Genomic DNA, 21,094 nt, shown 5'->3' on the forward strand with positions numbered 1-21,094 from the left:
ACAAGGAATAAATTTATGCAAGATAGACACGAGACAAACCCTATAGACCCTTCTATCAATAACCGACTCACTAATAGGGTAGACACCAAATAGGGCTCTAATAAAATTTTGAGTAACACATCAAACCTATTAGCAAGGAATGGAGTAATAAATGATAAATTTGCACCTGGATCTAATAGTGCATACATATCAAAAGCAAAGACTTTAACATACCAGTAATGACATTGGGTGCGTCCTCAACCTCTCGTCTCTCATGCAAGGCGTAAAAGCAGTTGGTGTGTTGGACACCTCCTTGAGCTTGTTGACCATAAGCAATTTGGCCTTGAGGCCTAGCACCACCATCTCTACAATCCCTAGCATGGTGGCCCAACTTGCCACACTTAAAGGATGCATTGGAGCCGGCTAAGCATTCTCCTTTGTAAGTCCTTCCACACTTCTTGCAAGCGAGGAATGTTTGAGCAGCAACATTCTCTCTTAGAACCATTGGTTTAGCACCTTTGTCCTTGTTGAACCTTGGAGGAGGAGTATTGGTGGATTTTTTTCCCACAAACCGTTGCCCACCTTGACCTTTGTCTTTTTTACCATAATCAAACTTTGAAGGTTAAACCCTCCACCATCCACTCTAGCCTTTTTGAACCATCTTGATCTCTCTCTCAGCTTCTCTTCTTCAATTTGTTCTGCATAAGTCATTAACCGAGAGATGTACATCTCCTTGAACAACATGGCCATTTTGCACTCCTTGAAAACCAAGCTTGAGACACCAAAAAATAAACTTGCTCATCCTAGCTCTTGGGTCGGAGACCATGAAGGGAGCATACTTTGACAATATAGTGAATTTGAGAGCATACTCCCTCACGCTCATACTCCCTTGATGATGAACTCTTAGATTTTGGCCTTCCTTAGCTCTAATGGGAAGAAGTGGTCCAGGAAGAAACCTTTGAATTGTTCCCATCCTATCGGCCCCATTTTTTCATCCCTCTCAACAACCCATTATGCGTACCACACTTGAGCCACACCTTTGAGTTGATAGGTTACTAGCTTGACCTTCTCATTTGGTGGCACACCCATGATAGACACAATCTGGTACACCTGATAAATGAACTCCATAGGGTCCTCTTCTAGTTTAGAACCATCAAACTCGAGCGGATTCATCCTTTGGAAATCCCAAATCCTAGAGGCTGGATTTTGCATTTAGGGAGGAGGAACACCTTGATGCCCTTGGTTGGCTACAACTTGAGTCAAAAACATAATGATATTGTGAAACTCGGCATGGGTTACTCCTTCCTCATAATATGGGGCATTGGGAACCGGAGGAGTTTGGTCCTCATCGTCAACCGTTGCTCTTAGAGGTGCTCTTCCATGAGTCATTATCTAGAGAACACAAAATGGGTCATTAGTTAAAGGAAATCTTTGGATACCCTAAGGCACGACATTAATTTGAAAGAAGTAAAAACTTTCCTAAACATCCCATAGTCTCCTATTCATAGTTATGGCGCACTTCATAATCAGGAACAAGATCCTATTTGACATGGTATGTTGGACTCCTAGGACCATTTAAAACTTCAGGCTCTGATATCAAGTTTGTCACGACCCAAGCCTAGGGCCTAGATGTGACATGGTGAATAAGGAACCCGAAAGTACCTCAAACAAGCCTCTTAGTATTCTTTTATCCTTTTATAGGTAATAATAATAAATAAACAAGCAGATATCATAATAGTAAATCTTCAACTTACATATGTCCAATAATACCTCTAAATTTTAGATTTAACGGGGCTAAGACAAGTCCCTAGCTCACCCTCAATCATAATAGGAAGAAATAACATAGTAAGTGTCTAAAGATCTCAATATATCATAAACTAGAAAGATAAAGGAATATTGTTCCCGGAACATGGGAACTCACCAAAAGTAGTCTTTAAACAAAATCTCAACTAGCCACGTGGAGAAAAACGAGGAGGAGCAACGGTCCCTACATGGTTATATCATATAGACAACCGAGTACGCGTTAGTACTTTAGATGTACTAAGTATGTAAGCATGCATGAATATTGAGAAAACATTAAAACATTTATGTAATATGAAACATAATGAAATGCATACATAATCAATCATATAGATATCCTTTAAAATATTCATTTTGTGGGAAAATGACCATAACCAACATTTAAGACCATGCGAGCTGTTACATGGAATCCAACATAACCCCCTACGTTTGCTGGGGAGACTATTTTCCGGGTAGAACTCCGTCAACTCCACTCATTTCTTTAACTTTAACTTTAAGGGCTTTCATTGATCCATTAGCCTAAGCCTACAAGGGCTCCAATGTTGGCACATAGTTAATGAGACAAGGAGTTGCTACTAGGATTCCCTTACCGAATCCCACCTCATTGACCCATTCGGTGTTAAGTCAATCCCACGAAATAGTTTAATACTTTAAAATAGTCATAGCATATAGCTTGAGATTTTCAACACATCATTCAGTAGAATAACTCAATAAAATATTTGGTGATTCAAATATGCAAGAATTATCCTTATAGCATAAATAATCAATCATTCATAGCATTTCATCATTCTTTTATTTTGTAAGACTCTCTTTTTATCATAGACATTGTTTTCACAAACATTCATTTTGAGTCAAAGCTTTTAAGCCAAACTTCATTAAAAATATAGTAAAACTAGGTGGGTTCAAATTATTTCAACTTGCAAACATATATGTAAATAAATATACATAAATACTATAAAATTCATTAATTAAAAATCATGTTTTAAACAATCCGCCATGAATTTCAAAAAATTTTAAAGAGATAAAATAGAGAAATTACTTGCAAACCATCAATTCATACATACGAAATCATGATGAATCAAAATAGATCAATAATCATTAGTTTAATTATGATTCGTGCTATTAAGAAAAAATAAGAATTATCCATAAGAAAATATTATTTGAAATCAAGAGATTTAATTGAAAGAGTTGTTGCACTGCATGGATGGAAGAACCTATGGATAAACACCCACATAACTTAGAGTAAAACTTAAAGAAAAAAAATATAATTTATTATATAATCAAAATACTTTAGGCATTAGAGTGGAAGGAATACCCTCATTGAAGTCTTACATACCTGGAATCTGAAGCGTTACTCAGAATCGAAGGACTTAATAAATACTCTTGAATTCTAGCATTTTTTCCTCTTCAGAGCATTTTGTGTACTACCCGGAGTATATGAATCACCGGAATAGTATTTCTACACTACTAAGAACTAAAACTATATTTTGAGAATGAATAAAGGAGTGTATAGAGAGAAAAGTTGCTTGAGAAATCTTGATAAACAAAATGATGAAATAAGGTAGGTATTTATAGGTATGAAGGAGAGACCTAACAATAATTAAAATAATTATAAAGAAAAATCTGAAAATTTAATGAAAGATTGTGATGTAAAGGGTGATGTCAAATGGAGGACTATTGATGTCATGGGTGATGTCAAATAGATCTAGATCTTTCCATGGTTGGTGAAATGAACCTTCTTTTAACGGAATACCTTTTTTTGGAGCTGCGTTTGAAAAGAATAACTTCATCATTAGGATTTGGTGTCTTTATATGAATTATTGCTATAGAAGTTTAATTTTATGTCGTTTAAGAATCAACCTATTTGGAGCATCCTACAGTGAGATATGATTTTTCTTCTACAAATACTCAGTTTCATCACAACACCATATCTTGCAATAATTAATTTATTTGACCTACTTAACCTCCAAAACTTAAATATGGTCTTCACAAAAGTTGTAGGTAGTGATGTTCAGGTTATTCAAAAATTTGAATCACTTAATTTTGACCATCTTATTAAAAGTTATGCCCAAAATACAGAAGTGATATCATTTTCATCGAGAATTGGAACATCATATACAACGTTTTTAGGGGGTGTTACACGCGTCCTCCTCAATTTCTATCTCAATATTTTCTTCCACATCTTCCTGAGGTAGGGGAGGAGTCGCTCCTCTTGGTGCATCCTCAGGATGAGCTTCACTCCTGGTGGTGTCGCCTTTTCTCTGCCACTGCCCCTTCCCTGCCCTGCCCTTGCCCCTTTCGTAGTCGCGTCCTCTAATTGTTGTCTCTACTACTAGCTCATTTTCTGGAGTTATTGTCCTTGCACCATTGTGACCCGTGTTAAGCATCTATGGATAGAAAAGTAAAAGAGATTAGATACTAATTTAGATTGCCAGATACCAATTGGATTTAACTTTTAGCACGTAGGGAGAAAGAAGATTGAGAGATTTCCTAAAGTCTTGTAGCTTCTCGAAGATAAATAAAGACATCTCCATACTATTTCGCAAGAAACTACTAGACTCATTTTGGTATAATGAATCAACGAACCTAGGGCTCGATACCAATTTTATCACGACTTTGACCCATCATATATGGCACCTATACTAACCCTCTGGTGGTAGAACCAATACTAACACAGCTACGACAAGTGATTAACAAAAAACAATAGTTAATAAAAGTGGAAACATTTTAAATATAGTCTAAAAGCTGAGTTCCCATAAACTCAAATAATGTTATCAAAAACATGCAGAAATTAACCTCCCTAGAATCTGAAAGTCATTATACCAAAACTCTATCTAAGGGTCAAGAATAAGGGGGTGCAACCCCCAATACAATAAATAATAAGTAAGAATCTAAAATTTTGAGTCCAAGAAGAAAGGACTAAGAACTAAGATGAATCCACAACAGCCCGAAAGAACTGGCTTACCTACGAATCCGAACAATCACTAATCTCCTATTTGAGGTCTCTTAACAGCCACCTGAATATGTCCTATACTCAACAAAGAAAGAGCAAGTGCAATATCAGTTCACAATCATTGTGTGCTGGTAAGATCATGCGGTCATTTCCAATAAATAAAATATGAACAAGAAACTACAACATAGCAAGGCATCACAGTTATGCAAACTCTTAAATCTATATACAGGTAAATATACTCACTCACAATATAACAGTCAAATGATGTTCCTCTAATGGAACCCATATCCAACTTGTTACTATACTTGCGTGATACTCGTTACAATAGTTAGTGTATCAACGTGATACGCGTTACAATAGTTAGTGTATCTGCATAGTACCCATTCTAAATGTACCAATGTGGTACCCGAATTAGTTGTATCGATGTGGTACCCAATCTAAATGTACCGATGTGGTACAGGATCAAACATGAAGTCACAACCATAATGAATAGGCACACATACATATACAACCAAGTAACACATTCATTGCATGCAATTTGATCACAAAATATCATTTCACTTCATGTTCTTTCCTTTTCCCTAATCATCTTTCATGCATGCAATACTAGTGAAGTAGTTAAGTGGCACATATAACACAAACAGAAAAATACAACCATCATCTGCCTCGAAACAAGCTTTAAAAATTCTAAAGAGTTGGAATTTTCTCTTTTTCCAATGCTTTGGCTCTTTCTTGGTATAAAACAAACAAAGTATACACGTAATCAATGAAAATGACCTATATTACTCGGATTATATCAAAATCCTAACCCTTACCTAATTTCATGATCATTTCACCTAACAAGGGCTTTTTCCACAATTAATTTTAGGGCAAAACCTTCCCCTACGAGAATTCCGATAGATTCTAAGTTCTAGGAATTGAATTACAAGTTAGAAGAATGATTAACTTACCTTTACCAAAGAAATTGGTGAAAAACTTAAAAGAAATAGCCCTAGGTCGTCTCTAGCCCTCCAAGAAGGAAGTTGTAGAAATAAAAATAGTTTTGGGACTTTTCTGACTAAAAACCACTTGTCCGCTATAGCGGCCATCACTACGGCGGGATTCAGCCCGCTATGGTGGCTTTTATGAAGACAAAAACTCAAAATTTGTAACCCAAGCTTCCATTTTGCAGCACCACCTCAAATCTTGACATTCTAAAATAACCTCTTCACGCCAAATTAGATTTTGAAAGTTCTACTCACCCAAATTCACTTCCTAAGGCCTTATGGATTTCTTAACGTCTTAGCTACAGCTCAAATAATCAAAAATCAGAAATCAACCCCAATCTTTTATCGAATTGCCCTAGACCTCACCTGACTCAGATTCCATCCAAGTTTGGCCTACTCTCAAAATTCTAAGTTACTACTCAAAAATTTTCTGGCCCAAATTTCTTCCTCATTGGCTTATCCATAACGACAGGAACAAGTCGTTACAGTACTTTGTTGAATTTCTTGTTCTAGTTTAGATATACTCCCTCCGTTCCATATTAGATGGACACTTTCTATTTTAGATGGTGATTAAGATATCATTAATAGATTGACCAACTTTACTAGTTTTTCCTTTGTTCATATCAATGCACACAAAAATAATTTAGTAAGAGTATACATAGAGTATTCAATTAGACTCTTGAAAATAGAAGTTCTTGGATCTTCAAAATTTGTTTTGACTTCCAAAGGTCATATTAATTGTAGGGGTAAAATGAAAAAAAATTAATTAATTCTATCATAATTTAGTAAGTGGTCAAGTAATATGAGTCAATTATTGTTATAAGATGCTCATCTAATATGGAATGGAGGGAGTAGTAGCTCATGATTCATATCTCTATTTTCTTGGGATTGCTTATGTGTTTCCCACTTCTAATTTATGCATTGCTTTTGGTGTAATAACTATTTTTAAAACTTAGAATTGTCTTTTAATAATTAAAATAGGCTTACTTGATTAATTGGTCCATTTAACGGGTTAGGATTAAGGGTCATCATAACTTTAACAAATTATATCTTGATAATTTATAAATATGAAGTCTTGCATAGGGTAAAATCCTAATCAGGGCCGATTCAGCAAGATTGGGGGCTAAAGCTAAACTATAGAGAGAGGCACTAATATATTTTTTAAAAAGAAAAGATCATCATATATAATTTTATTTAAAGTCTATTTTCTCTAGCTTTTTTAGATGTGAAGTCATTAATTATTGTTTTATAATCGATTTGTTTTAATAAATTCATTTTCTACTGTAGATCTTTCAACTTTATATTTACACTATTCCACTGACTTGGATCATATATATTTTAGGAGATATAGCTACTTATATTATTTAGGAGTTCTTGATTATCAAAAACTATGTCACATTTTCTGGGAACTTCTTCCATTTTTCTTGCAATGTTATTATCATCTAACTCAACTTTAGTAGTTACTTGTTCAGTGAAGAACCTCCTCCCATATTTTTTGATTCAAGATTTGTATTATCTATACTATATTAAAAGCATGAAGGTACTTAGAAAAGTTGATTGGAATTTGTGCCCTTCATTAAAATACTCCATTTTAGATAAAATCGTCTTTTTATATTTTCCTTCAATTATTATACCAGTATTTTAATTATATTAAATATTGACTATAATAAACATAACAAAAATCAAAATGGAGAAAATTTCTTATTATAGTTAAATTTCCACAAGGAGAATCCCTTTCCAACAAAAATAGAGTTGATCCCAAAAAAAAGTCAAAAATCTTTCAAAATAATATGCCAAAAAAATTCTAAAAATTATCCAAAATATAGGCAAAAAGGTTAAGAAAAATCCATTTATAAGAGATAAAGTTAATGTGTAAGGCTATAAGGTTGGGCAACTCCTAAATATTTGGTATGGTAAAAGGTTTTGTAAGGATCCTAAAAGGTGTCATTTACTATTTTTTAAATCCTAAAAGGTGTCATTTACTATTTTTAAATATTTAAAAATAGTAATTTATTTTTCTATTATTAGAACTTTGAAACCAACTAAATATTGTGTACTAATATTTTCTTTATTTGAGTTATATAATATGACATATTATAAAAAAAATACGTAGTAATAATTTATCTCAGAAAACCCTAATGACGGGATGTTTCGATTCTATAAATATAATATAGATGTTCTCCTCCCTTCATGCTCTAATTAATCACTCAAATAGTCTTCCTCTTGATTTTCTAATTAATCACTCAAATAGTCTTTTTTATTATTTTCTTGCTTGTTGATGTTTTTTTGTATAATTTATTCGTGTGCTGATGAATTTAATCCTCAATCTACTTACTTTTCACTATCTTTCTTTTGTCGGATAAATCTAACTCATAATTTGACGAAAGTACTTTAGATACCAAGAAGTTCAAAACATCAATACACAACATAAAAGATATATTGACAAATTATCAATTAAAATGTTTTTGGTTTGATCTGCATAAATAGCGGTAATGAATTAAACTTTTTTGATTGATTCATGGTTAATAAGTCCAATATGTGGGAATGAGAAAATTTTTGGTATGGAAGTTTTCTTCGATTATGTCCTACACGACGTGGTATACACGTGCAAAGTACGTACTCTAAACTAGTTTGTTAAAATTCTATCAAAGGCTCCTTTTTGAGATTTATTTAATTCTTCAAGTTTTCTCTTTTATAAAATCAAAATCATATTTTCTAGTTGAAATATTTAAATTGAATAAATTTTAATAATAACTAAAACAAGAATATATATACTTATGAACTAAAATATCAATAAGAATAAATTTTTAAGAAAAATTATAAAATAAAGCTACAATAATAAAATCTTGCTCAAGAATTTTATTAAGTTGATATAACATATCAAAATAGTGTTGTGTTCCTTCGATATAATGATCTAAAATTTTGAAGGAGACACCAAAAGATAATTTTCTTTTGTATTTGTAAGCAACAATAACTCAATATATTTTACAAATGAAGCTCAATATTGAGAATAAAGAGATTAATTTTTTTTAGAAAAGACGAATATAAGGTAAACAATAATATAGGCCCAAGTTATTAAAATATGAATAAGGAAGTACAACTTCTCACCTAAAGAAACTATTCCAAAAATTTATTACATTTTCTCTAGGAAACTAACCGTCCCACATTAAATATTTTTTTTGTACTAGTAACTTAGCAAATTAACAAAAAAGAAAGATAAAAAGAGAAAGAGAGATAATTGACAGAAAGAGAGATATAATTGTTTGTGTAGTATTTTCATCAATTTGGCATGGCTATTTATAGCCAAAAATGAAACGAACATAGTGGAACCTTGGTCACAAATCACAAAGAATAAATGTGATTGGAATGAAGAAAAGAGGATGGATCCCATCTTACATAGACATTCACCTTATATTTTACAACACTCCCCCTTAAATGTCCATGTTAAGGTTCTAATGAAAGAATACAAATATAAACAGTTTTTCCTAATACATATTGATTGTTGCCTCATGTAAAATATTGTTAGAAAAATTCAGTGAGACAAAATCTAAACTAAGGAAAAAAGAGTATAACGCATATTCTACGTCCCATGATGAAGCCACGATTCAGATGGTTAAGTTTTCGCATTCCAATCTTGTGTACCATCTTTTCAAGAGTTGAGGCTGGTAAATATTTGGTGAATAAATCTGTTGGATTATCATTTGAATGGATTTGTTGAACATCAATATCACCGTTCTTCTAGAGATCATGTGTGAAGAATAATTTTGGTGAAATGTGTTTCATTCTATCTCCTTTTATGAAACCTCCTTTTAATTGAGCTATGCACACAACATTGTCTTCGAACATGATCGTGGTATTGCCATCATCCTTTATGCCCCATATTTCTTTGATAAACTGTATAATTGATCTCAACCATACACATTCTCTATTTGCTTCATGAACCACTATTATCTCAGCATGATTTGAAGAAGTAGTACCAATGGATTGCTTCATAGATTGCCATGATATAGCAATTCCTCCGTATGTGAATAAATAGCCTGTTTGAGATCGTATTTTATGTGGGTCCGATAAATAACTTGCATCTGCATAACCAACAAGGTCTACACAACCTTTGTTAGTATAAAACAAATCCATATCAACAGTCCCTTTTAGATAACGCAAAATATGTTTGACACATTTTCAATGTCTTAGCGTTGGAGAAGAACTACACCTTGCTAGCGAATTACAAAAAATGCTATATCAGGTTTGGTTGTGTTAGAAAGATACATAAGTGCACCAATAGCACTAAGATATGGTGCTTCAGGACTAAGAAGCTCTTCATTCTCTTCTAGAGGTTGAAACAGATCTTTATTTACTTCAAGTGATCGAACAATCATTGGATTACTTAAGGTATGTGCTTTGCCATGTAAAATTGCTTTAAAATTTTCTCAGCGTAGGCATATTGGTGGATGAAGACCTTGTCTGCTAAATGTTCAATTTGCAGATTAACACAAAGTTTTGTCTTTCCAAGATCTTTCATTTTAAATTCTTTCTTTAGATATTCAATTGCTTTTTGGACCTCTTCAGGGGTTCCAATGAGATTTATGTCATCAACATAAACGACGAGTATAACAAACTCTGATTCTGTTTTCTTAATAAAAATATAAGGACAAATAACATCATTTATATAACCTTCATTTATCAAATACTCACTAAGACGATTATACCACATACGACTTGATTATTTTAGACCATACAATGATCTTTATAATCTGATTGAGAACATCTCCCGAGACTTATAATTACACATTTCAGATAATTTTAATCCCTCTGAAATTTTTATGTAAATTTCATTATCAAGTGAACCATAAAGATAAGGTGTAACCACATCTATTAGATGCATTTCAAGATTTTCATGTACAGCAAAACCGATAAGATATCAAAAAGTTATTACATCTATAACAGGTGAATATGTTTCTTCATAGTCGAGATCGGGTCTTTGAATGAATCCCTGTGCAACAAGGCTTGCCTTGTATCTTACAATTTCATTTCTCTTATTTTATTTTCGAACAAAAATTCATTTATAGCCAACTGGTTTTATATCATTAGGGGCTTAGACTGCAGGTTCAAAAATCTCACGTCTAGCAAGTGAGTCTAATTCTGATTGAATTATCTCTTGCCACTTTGGCCAATCACATCTTTGTCTACATTCTTCAACATATTTAGGCTCAAGATCCTCACTGTCTTACATAAGATTAATTGCAACATTATATGCAAAAATATTATCCATAATAATTTTTGATCGATCTAAATTTATCCCTCATCAGTAGAACTCAATGAAAGTTCTTTATTCACTTGAGTCTCGGATTCACTGATTTCTTCAGGAATATCAGGATTAATCAGATCTAGAACTTCTTCATGAAATTCTTTTATAGTGTCATCTTTATCATTTCTCGTGCTTCTTTTTCTTGGATTTTTATCCCTTGAATCCAATGGTCTACCACGTTTCAAGCATGTTTGGAATTCAGAAGCTATGACACTAGTAAATGATCCTTTTGAAATATCAAATCGGATAGACACATTTGTTGTAGGAATATGTAACTTAGTTATCCGTTTCAAATAAGTAAATACATTTGGCATTTGATTTGCTATTTTTTGTGAGTGGATGATTTTCTAGACTTCCTGCTCACATAAAGGGGCATGTGGATCAAAATGAGATAGTGGTAAAACTTTCCATCAATTTTCCTTTTGAGTTCCTTTTTCTCTCCCCCTAATTGTGGAAAATTCATTTCATCAAACCGACAATATGCAAATTGAGTAGTGAATAAATCTTCGGTCAATGGTTCAAGGTAGCGAATTATGGAGGGTGAATCAAACCCAACATATATGCCTAACCTTCATTGAGGGCCCATTTTAATGAGTTGTGGTAGTGGTGCTACATGCACGTAAACCGCACAACCAAAAATTTGTAGATGAGCTATATTTATCTCATGACCAAATATTAAATATGACGGAGAGTATTTATTATAATTAATCGGTCTGAGACGAACGAGTGTTGCTGCATGTAAGATAGCATGGCCCCAAATAGTAGTGGGCAGTTTTGTTTTCATAAGTAGTGGTTTTGCTATCAATTGTAGGTACTTAATAAATGACTCTGCGAGGCCATTTTGAGTATGAACATGAGCAGCAGGATATTCAATTCTTATCCCAATTGATAAGAAATAATCATCAAAAACTTGGAATGTAAATTCTCTAGCATTATCGAGGCGAATAGTCTTAATAGGATAATCTAGAAATTGCGCCCTTAATCTTATCATTTGTGCCAATAATTTCGCAAATGCCAGGTTGCGAGATGATAAGAGACACACATGAGACCATATTGAAGATGCATCTATTAGGACCATAAAATAAATAAACAACCCACTAATTGGATGAACAGGTCCGCATATATCCCCATGTATACGTTCTAAAAAATCAGTGAATTCGACGCCAACCTTCAGTGATGATGGTCTGGCAATTAACTTGTCTTGATAACATGCAGCACATGAAAATTCATCATTTGTAAGAATCTTCAGGTGTTTTAATGGATGTCCAGTTGAATTTTCAAGAATTCGTCTCATTATTATTGATTTAGGATGACATATTTGGTCATGCCATAGCACAAAGGCATTTAAATCGATAACCTTCTGGTTTATGATCGAATGTGCTTCAATTGTACTAATGTCTGCATAATATAGGCTAAAAGACAAGGTTGGTAATTTCTTCAAAATATATTTCTGGCCTGAGATACTCTTGGTTATACCAAAGTATTTAATATTTCTTTCATTTAGTGTCTCAACATGATATCCATTTTGGCGGATATCTTTAAAACTTAACACGTTTCTTGTGGATTTAGAAGAGAACAACACATCTTCTATAACAAGTTTTGTTCCCTTAGGCGGAAATATAGTAGCTCTTCCAGAACCTTCAATCAATTTCGAATTACCAGAAATTGTTCTAACATTTGCTTTCCTTTTAAGCAAGTAAGAAAAGTATTTCTTATCTTTGAATATGACATGTGTTGTTCCACTATCAATCACACAAATATCTTCATGATTGATTATTGATCCAAACAAAATTTGAGGCATATTCATATTTTCTGTTTAAAATAGCTCAAGATAATGGAGTCACGTCCTGATAACATGTTATAAAACAAACTAACTTAACAAATTAACAAGAAAGGAAGACAGAAAGAGAAAGAGAGATAATTGACAAAAAGAAAGAGATAATTGTCTTTATGTATTTTCATCATTTTGATATGGCTATTTATAGCCAAAAATGGAATGAACATAGTAGAACCTTGGTCACAAATCACAAAGAATAAATGTGATTGAAATGAAGAAAAAGATAATGGATCCCATCTTACATAGACATCCACCTTATATTTTACAACAGGAAGTACATATAATATTTTTAGTAACATATATAAGTATACCTTTTTAAAAAATGGAACCTCTAAAAAAAATTATGGGTTCCAAGTAATGACTTTAGTGACCATGGGGTTAAGTCGGGCTGATAGTAATATTATATTTAACTTTGTCTCAAACTAAAAAATAAAGTTAAAAACAAATAAAATGATGTGATAAAATTAATAATAAAAATATGACATAATCTAGTTAAATAAAATGGTAAAGATAAAATTTGTTCTAAAAGTATAATAGTTTAATTTATTATAATAAAATACTAATCATCCTATTCTTTTGGTTTTACACCATATTGTCTTGAAACGTTTTTCTTAAAAAATAGTAAATTGTTTGGAATTAATTCAAAAAAGGAAAACAGAGGGCATAACTTGAAGAAGAAGAACCATTAGTGGGCGGAGGGCGGGGGGGGGGGGGGGGGGGGGGGAGAAAAGGAAAATAGGAAAAAGAAGAAGAAACTATGTAACGCCCACCCTACCCATTCATTTGGAAAATGCGACTGAAAACCTTAAGGACAGTGTGGAGACCCATAAACCACTGCCCTGCTTGTGTTTCTTCTCCACGCTGCTCCTATGAAGTCTGTCACTGCTATTTCTTCCTCCATTCCTTGTCTCAACAAAGCTTTTCGAACTCTCTTCACTCACACCACAACAAACCCTTCTGCTTTACACACTCTCTACCGTAACCTACAAAATCCTCATCGCCCGATTACTCTAACTTTCTCTCTCATTCTCCGACGCCAATCGCATTCTTTGAACCACGGCTTCATTTCCTCTCGTAAGAAGCCTAGTTTCGCTGTGGCCAAATGCCTCTCTTCAATATCGTCCTCAGCGCACACCGTGGATTGGAACGACGCCGTTTCATGCTCCGAGATCGCGGAAGCTGAGGAATTGTCTTTGGAGCGGGAAGAAGATGAGGATGATGCTAGTGCTACCGCTGTTAAGCCATATATCCCTGTTAGGGCATTTTTTTTCTCTACTAGGTTTGGGTTTCTATCTGTTTATCACATTTCGTTTTGTTCAAAATACGGAAACATTAATTGAAAGTTTTGCAGTGTGGATTTGAGGAGCTTAGTGGAAAAGAACAAGCAGAATTTCATTCCACCTTCATCTCGAATGACGAATTATGTTGTTTTAAGATTTGGGGACACTAAGAAGGCTCCCACTGTGAGTGTCTTTTGCGTATCTTCTCTTGTGCCTTTGTATTTGAATAATTTTGCTTACAGTTGATAATACATCGAGTGTATTCGGAGAAGTAGTTTGGACATACATGATTATGAGGGTTAAATGGTAAAAAATTCGATTTGGTGTTTTGGACCTTGTTGATTTCTTGACAATATAATCTGTTAGAAGAGTAATGGAAGAGAAAGTTGAAAGAATGTTTGTTAGTTTTATATTTACACTCTTTGGTGTTTATATTTGCATTTCTCGATTCAAGATGGGTGTATTCACTTTTGTCTAATGTGTTTGCACCATCTACCTAATACTCCTCTTTAAGTTGGTGCATAAAATTACAGGGACCGACTTTGTTATATACATGGCTAGTTCGTGTGCCGATAGAGGGATTTTGTGAATAATTCTACAGGCTGACCATTTGAAATTGCAAACTTCTTGATATGTCTCCTAAGATATCTTTTCCCTGACAAAGTCACAGTCAAATGTGTTTGATTCTCTTATAAAGCATTGGATTTGATACAATATGAAGTGCTTTATAAATATTACACTCAACCTCAAGTTATATCTTATTTACTTATCTAATTTTTCATTGAGTAGTTGCTTGCTCTTTTTGCATTAACGAGTTACCATAATTATAGTTCGATTTTCTGCTTTTGCACTGCACTATAATATGCAATCACATATGTTTCTTGCTTTTCCATGACACGAAATTATCCCCAACTAAGAGAAAGTATCCATGACTAGATCTTTGTTAAAGTGTGGTGTGGTCTTGCTCGTTCTACATTTCTCTACTCATTACTCTTCTCTCCTCATCCATTGTTGCGTGACCCTTTTGCTGGAGCAGATTTATATATCAAAAGTTACTAATCAGTACATTTTGATGAGTATCGTAAGGAGAATATAAAAATAACTCGCAATACTCATCGGGGAGATAATATCAGGTTGAGTCATGGGGAGGTAGTTTGGCTCATCAACACTCTTGTATCTTCCATGATAAAGTGGGTTTTCTTCAAATATGGAAAACTAGACAATTTTCAATTACTTTTAACCAAAGATCATTAGTGTTTTAGTTTTGACCAAAAAAAAGAAGGTAAAACTAGTACAGAGGTATTTGCTGCAATTGCCTACAAAGTTGCTGATAGATTGTTGCATTCTTTCACTTTTTATCTCTAAAGTTTTAGGCACTTGAGTTGTGATTTTGTAACGCATGAAGCTATATATTTTTATGGGGCGTAACATGTATGGATCTGTAATATGTAGCATGTATAAGAACTAAAAGTGATGAAGCGTCAGTAAGATGAAATATATAAATTACCCTTTTCTGTTGTTCTGGTGCTAGACTGATTTGCTATTTAACTGAGTGTATGATGTCCTCTTTATCATGGCTGAACACAAATGAGATACTTGGCAATAGTTATTGGGGCATCTTCAAATGTTTTCAGCTTCAAATTCACACCTTCCCAATAGAGGCATGGACTAGTGATATGTTCTTCAAGTATTAAATGTTGAAGATTGCATATTTGCAGAGGAGCACTTATATGTCTAACTGCCTTGGTGCAAACTATGGCTTTACTTGCCATTGTACGCATGATGTGAATGTTCTTCTTTGGTTTGTAGTTGAGATCATTTTGTTATTTGCATTCTGGCAATCTAGCAAGATTCATGATCTAATTTCTGGCTGTTGTTAGATTCTGACTGTTGTTAAGTTTTGGCTGATCGTTTGTCAATTACCACTCCAGATTCGTGATCTAATTTTATCAGAAATTGGAATTTTTCCTGATGTCTGCAGACAATGGGCCTTTTCTATCTGTTTGCAACAGGTAGAAAATAGACCATTCACGTTTACGCATAGTGAACCCCTGTGAACGTGAATTCACTTTGATTGACCACTTCCACCTCTTTGGAAATTTTTGTTATATCTAGGAGTCTTTGTCAATCTGGTTGAAAGAGTTGCATGTCAATGTAGGAAGTGAATGATGGATTTTAGTAATTTTAGAGAACTCCTGATTTGCATTAAGAGACTAATTTTTTAGTTTTGCGATGAAATGGATCTTATTATAATAGAATGGATATTGAAGATCTACATAACCACCCCACCCAGTTTGCAATCAAGGTGTAGTTGATTGATTGATGGTGGTTCTGTTTAAAGCCAATGGGTTAAAAGGTTTTTGCTTGAGATTTTCCTTTCCTTTTCCCTTTTATACTCTTTTTCCCAAGCTTGCTCCTGTGTGCAGGTTTGTTTTTGAGGATTTCTGTTTTTTTTTTTTTTTGGTACAGAAGTTTTCAGATTGAGGTGTTGTTGTTTGTGTTGTTCCTTGCTTAATAAGCATATAAGAAATTCCAATATTACTCAGTTAGTGTTATTGTGTTTTTCCTAATATAATTCTTATGTGTTATGCTTTCAGGCTTTAGGTGCCAACTTAAGTGGCAGTGACTGCTGTTACATGGTAGTTTTCCAATATGGCTCAATTGTCTTGTTTAATGTTTCCGATCATGAGGTTGATGGATACCTGAAGATTGTCGAGAGACATGCTTCAGGGTTATTACCGGAGATGAGAAAGGATGGTGAGTTTATGTGAAAATGATTCAAGCTATAAAATGCTTATGAATTTACTTATTAATATAAGAAAATGCCTTTTAAATTCGTTATATAGTCTGTTCATTTTCCTTATTCTTTTTTGGACAAATGTTTATTATTCTTATTCTTTCTTTTATTTCTGACCCCGTCACTATTGGAACTATATGTTTGTGAGGTAGTAAAGGTTTTAAGATAAAACTGCTAATCAAAAGGCATTGTCATTTCATTTTGATAATAGGAATTTGGATTTGAGTTGGTTTTGCTTAAAAACAGGAAACAGATGCGACATGGATCTTGAGTTCTGCTGCCAATTCTAACTTCTGCTCTCCCCTCAAAGGATTCTGAGTAAAACTTTCTGATTAAAAAAAGCAAAGAGAGTCATTTTTACTTTCCCAAGGAAGGGTGGAGGTGATTTGGAATTTAGCAGTCAAATCAGCCCTTTTTTTAGGTTTTTATTTGTTTCTGCTTCTCTATTTTGTTTTTTTTGGGGAGAAAGATCCCAAATGTCATTTTTCATTCAAATGCTATTTTTTTTGGCATTATTAGTGACTTTATTATCTTTCAAACCTCTTCTAACATGCTGATTCTGGCCCGTTATTACTAGAACACACAAAATTATGGAATTTCATCAAAGAATCTCTTCACTTCCTAAACTCACTTTCCCATTAATTGATGACCTCACTGGGAAGTGGCAGAAACTGAATGACTTTCGAGGGTTGTTAGGAGTAGGAGTGCATTTTAATTATTTTCCCTTATCCTAATCAACTGAAGTGAATGTCACACTGAAGTTGCATGTTTGTTCTTGGTGTAGCAAATTTTGGCTACTTGAAATAATTTCTCGTTATTAAGTAGGTGTTTGGACATGCAATTTCATCTTGTGATTTGAATGAGATGAAATCCCAAATTCTCCAAAAAGCTTGATTTGAGAATGTCATATCATGATTTTACATTTTTCAAATACAAAAATTGACCCACAAGTTTATATTTAGTAAAAAGACTACATATTTTTTTGTGAGAATACAAAACGAGTGATGAAATATTATGGAATATGAACATGATGATATAGTTACTAATGATATTGCCCAACAAACGGCTCAATGAATATAGTATACTACAACTTATGTTCAATTTTACCTTTTTATTGAACTAAAGTTCGATCAATAAATGTTGTATTTTTTTAGAATAGTTTTGTGATAGTGTATTATATTTTTATTATGAACTTTTGCTTATTTGGTAAGATTGAACAAATAATTGGGGCAATTTGATAGTTTTCACAACTTATGAGTTTTTTTATGTTTATGAGTAAAAAATATCTCACTGATGTCTAATTTGTGGAATTTTAGAATATGAGGTAAGAGAGAAGCCAACTTTGAGCACATGGATGCAAGGTGGATTAGACTACATAATGTTGCAATATATGAATATAGATGGTATCCGAACCATTGGCAGTGTTCTTGGTCAAAGTATTGCTCTTGATTACTATGTTCGCCAAGTAGGTGTCTACCAACTTATATGTGATCAGCCTGAGAAGGTTCTTAGTTGTAGTACCTTTCTGACTGGTATCCTCTGCCATTCCAGGTTGATGGAATGGTTGCTGAGTTTACGGACATCAATCGTGGAATGGAAAAGACTGGAACTTTCACAATGGAGAGGAAAAAGCTTTTCCAACTGGTTGGCAAGGCAAATTCTAATCTTGCTGATGTGATTCTTAAGCTAGGACTTTTTGAAAGGTATATCTGCATCTATTTAGATATGTCATGAATTTCTTTATTTCTTCTTCATTTTTCCATTTCCCTGTTATATCAATATTGTGATTTGGAAGAGTATGGCATATACATTAACTTTTTCTATCTTCGAAGGAGGAAACATTTATGTAGTGGAAGTGGCCCGGGAATGTATGCCTTTTTTTTTAAGTACTTATTTCAATCCAAGAAATGGGGGACATTGTTACGGGGAGCAAAAGTTAATTGTTGCACCTCAATTAGTCATTCATGTTCTAGAAAATGTTTTTAACTATTTCATGTCTGCTCTTTCGAATCTTTCTTCTTTTATAGTTGAATCCATTTGAATATGCTTATATCATGAATTTCACAGGGAATTTCCAAGATATTGATTTAAGTGTCGAATTTGAACCTTTCTTACAACCACAACTTTCCCAATTTTAGTTGATCCAGTTTGATTGCTTCAAAGAGAAAAACTTATAGTATCAAGTATAAACATTTAAAAAAGGGACAATTTCAAATATATACAATAAACTAATTAGTTTACAATAAATATAGCCATGTTTTATTTACATAAAAAATAGCCAAAATCATATGAAATATACAGTGACTATACAATAGAGCTTGCCAATAGTCATAGAAAGTATGCACTGACTATACAATATAAAGTACTTATACAGGAGCTATGCATTAAATATACATTATAATATACTCTATACGTGGAATAACGTCGAATGACCATCTTTTTGGTAATTAAAATGACCGAATGGCCATTTATTGTAATTATCCCTTTTAAAAACTATATATAGGTAAATAAGCATGCCTAGTGATAGTAATTCATTTTAAAATACCCTTTGCACCCAAGGGTGTGGCGTATTAGTGGACAATAAAGAGGGTGCAGACCAGACTAGGGGTTTAAATCCAAGCAGAGGCAAAAATAGGTGATTTTTTCCTAAGACTTGGTGGATTGAGTTAGCCATTTGGTATTTGAAGTCTTGGTAGATGGACAACAACAACATACCCAATGAAATCCCACAAGTGGGGTTTAGAGTGGACACAGACCTTATCACTATCATGTATTTGAAATTTTGGTAGATAGAGTTATCCGGTATTTGAAGTTTTGGTAAATAGAGTTATTTGGTATTTAAAGATTTGGTAGATAGAGTTATCCGGTATTTGAAGTCTTGGTGGGATGCAGTAGATACCTTATTACATAAACAATGTATGCGCAAGCTGGCCTCTGGACCATCATTATTATTTTATTTTTTTTTGAAAACACGTCTTTCTTGGAATTATAATAATTTCTGTTTGACGCCGCATGAATTTTTTTTAGGCAAAGCCCTGTTTTACATGGATGGTAGTTTTCTTGGTAGGTAACACTTTCTTTGCTCTGTGTTTGGTAGTATCATATGGAAGTTTCTTTTGTTTTCAGATCAGATATTGCATGGAAGGATGCGAAATATGCTCAAATTTGGGAATATCTCAGAGATGAATTTGAGTTGACTCAAAGATTTGCAAGCCTTGACTTTAAGCTGAAGTTTGTTGAGGTATATGGTATACCATTCTTAATCAATCAATGAAGCTACAAATTCAAAAATTGGTTCAGTTACATGAATCCTCTATAATCAATACGCTCTATTCGGTTCTAAATTATTCTTTTTACCAACTTACCTTAAACCAAGACTAGAGGTTCTTTAAATGTCATATTTTTTCTTACCCTGATGTGTTCTATGTTTGCAGCTCCTTCTATAAAAGATAAAAACTGTTGAATTTCGTCATATGAGTAAATGCACTAGTTAACATTTTGATATTTGTGTGCAGCATAATATACGATTCCTTCAAGAAATTCTTCAAAATAGGAAGTCAGATTTCCTCGAATGGCTCATTATTATACTGATTGGTGCGGAGATCCTCATTTCGGTTTATGACATTGCCCATAAGTCATCGATCGCTCTTTAGGTATAACTAGCTTTTGAAGTGTTGGAAGCTTGAAATATGCCATCGTACTTAATTATGGCCTGGAGCTTCTTGTACATACGAAATCCTCAAATAATGTATCTATTTGCTATACGGCACTTGGTCTTTCTTAATTGTTAATGCAGGATCACTTTACAGTAGGGGAGGTGTATATCATTTAAGCTTGGTGCCTTAAAAATAGGGGATATGAATTTAGAGGAAATTGCATATTTGGTACCTTTCTCCTGTAAGTATTTTTTTTTAATTTTGATTTCGTGCTCATTTTTGTTTAACAATATGGCATTTCCCAAGTGCGATGAATTCATAGTAGTTCTCTATTCTTTTTTCCTTGTAAAAGAATTTCTTATTGAACAATAAGTTTTGGAAGCATCATAACTGTTAAGAGTAGTGGTTTTGCCATCTTGAAAGAATCGAATTAAATTAACGATCCATTTTCCTTTGAACGTGTGTTTGGTAGGAAGGAAAATGTTTTTTTATGGAAAACGA

At 33.4% G+C, this 21,094-nt stretch overlaps 1 protein-coding gene across 2 annotated transcripts; it reads left to right on the forward strand.

Annotated features, from left to right (window-relative positions):
• The first annotated feature begins 13,605 nt into the window (after window positions 1-13,605).
• On the forward strand, window positions 13,606-20,925 carry LOC129880282 (protein RETARDED ROOT GROWTH-LIKE). Of its 2 annotated transcripts, none has more exons than XM_055954286.1 (7): window positions 13,606-14,139; window positions 14,212-14,323; window positions 16,738-16,897; window positions 18,254-18,402; window positions 18,489-18,640; window positions 20,064-20,178; window positions 20,453-20,925. In XM_055954286.1, the coding sequence occupies exons 1-7, from the start codon at window positions 13,730-13,732 to the stop codon at window positions 20,588-20,590; spliced, it is 1,236 nt and encodes a 411-aa protein (XP_055810261.1). In that variant the 5' UTR covers window positions 13,606-13,729; the 3' UTR covers window positions 20,591-20,925. The 2 variants fall into 2 exon arrangements, with proteins under 2 accessions (XP_055810261.1, XP_055810335.1); XM_055954360.1 differs by having other exon boundaries at window positions 20,064-20,185; window positions 20,453-20,533.
• The last annotated feature ends 169 nt before the right edge of the window (window positions 20,926-21,094 follow it).

The sequence above is a fragment of the Solanum dulcamara genome, chromosome 1 (assembly GCF_947179165.1).
Source record: "Solanum dulcamara chromosome 1, daSolDulc1.2, whole genome shotgun sequence".
Lineage (NCBI taxonomy): Eukaryota > Viridiplantae > Streptophyta > Magnoliopsida > Solanales > Solanaceae > Solanum > Solanum dulcamara.

Excerpts from the sequence above, each read along its gene's own strand:
- LOC129880282 (XM_055954286.1), top strand. The coding sequence starts at position 13,730 with ATGAAGTCTGTCACTGCTATTTCTTCCTCCATTCCTTGTCTCAACAAA. Across the intron at positions 14,324-16,737 it reads ACACTAAGAAGGCTCCCACT|GCTTTAGGTGCCAACTTAAG; the intron begins GTGAGTGTCTTT and ends TTATGCTTTCAG. Across the intron at positions 18,403-18,488 it reads TTGATTACTATGTTCGCCAA|GTTGATGGAATGGTTGCTGA; the intron begins GTAGGTGTCTAC and ends CTGCCATTCCAG.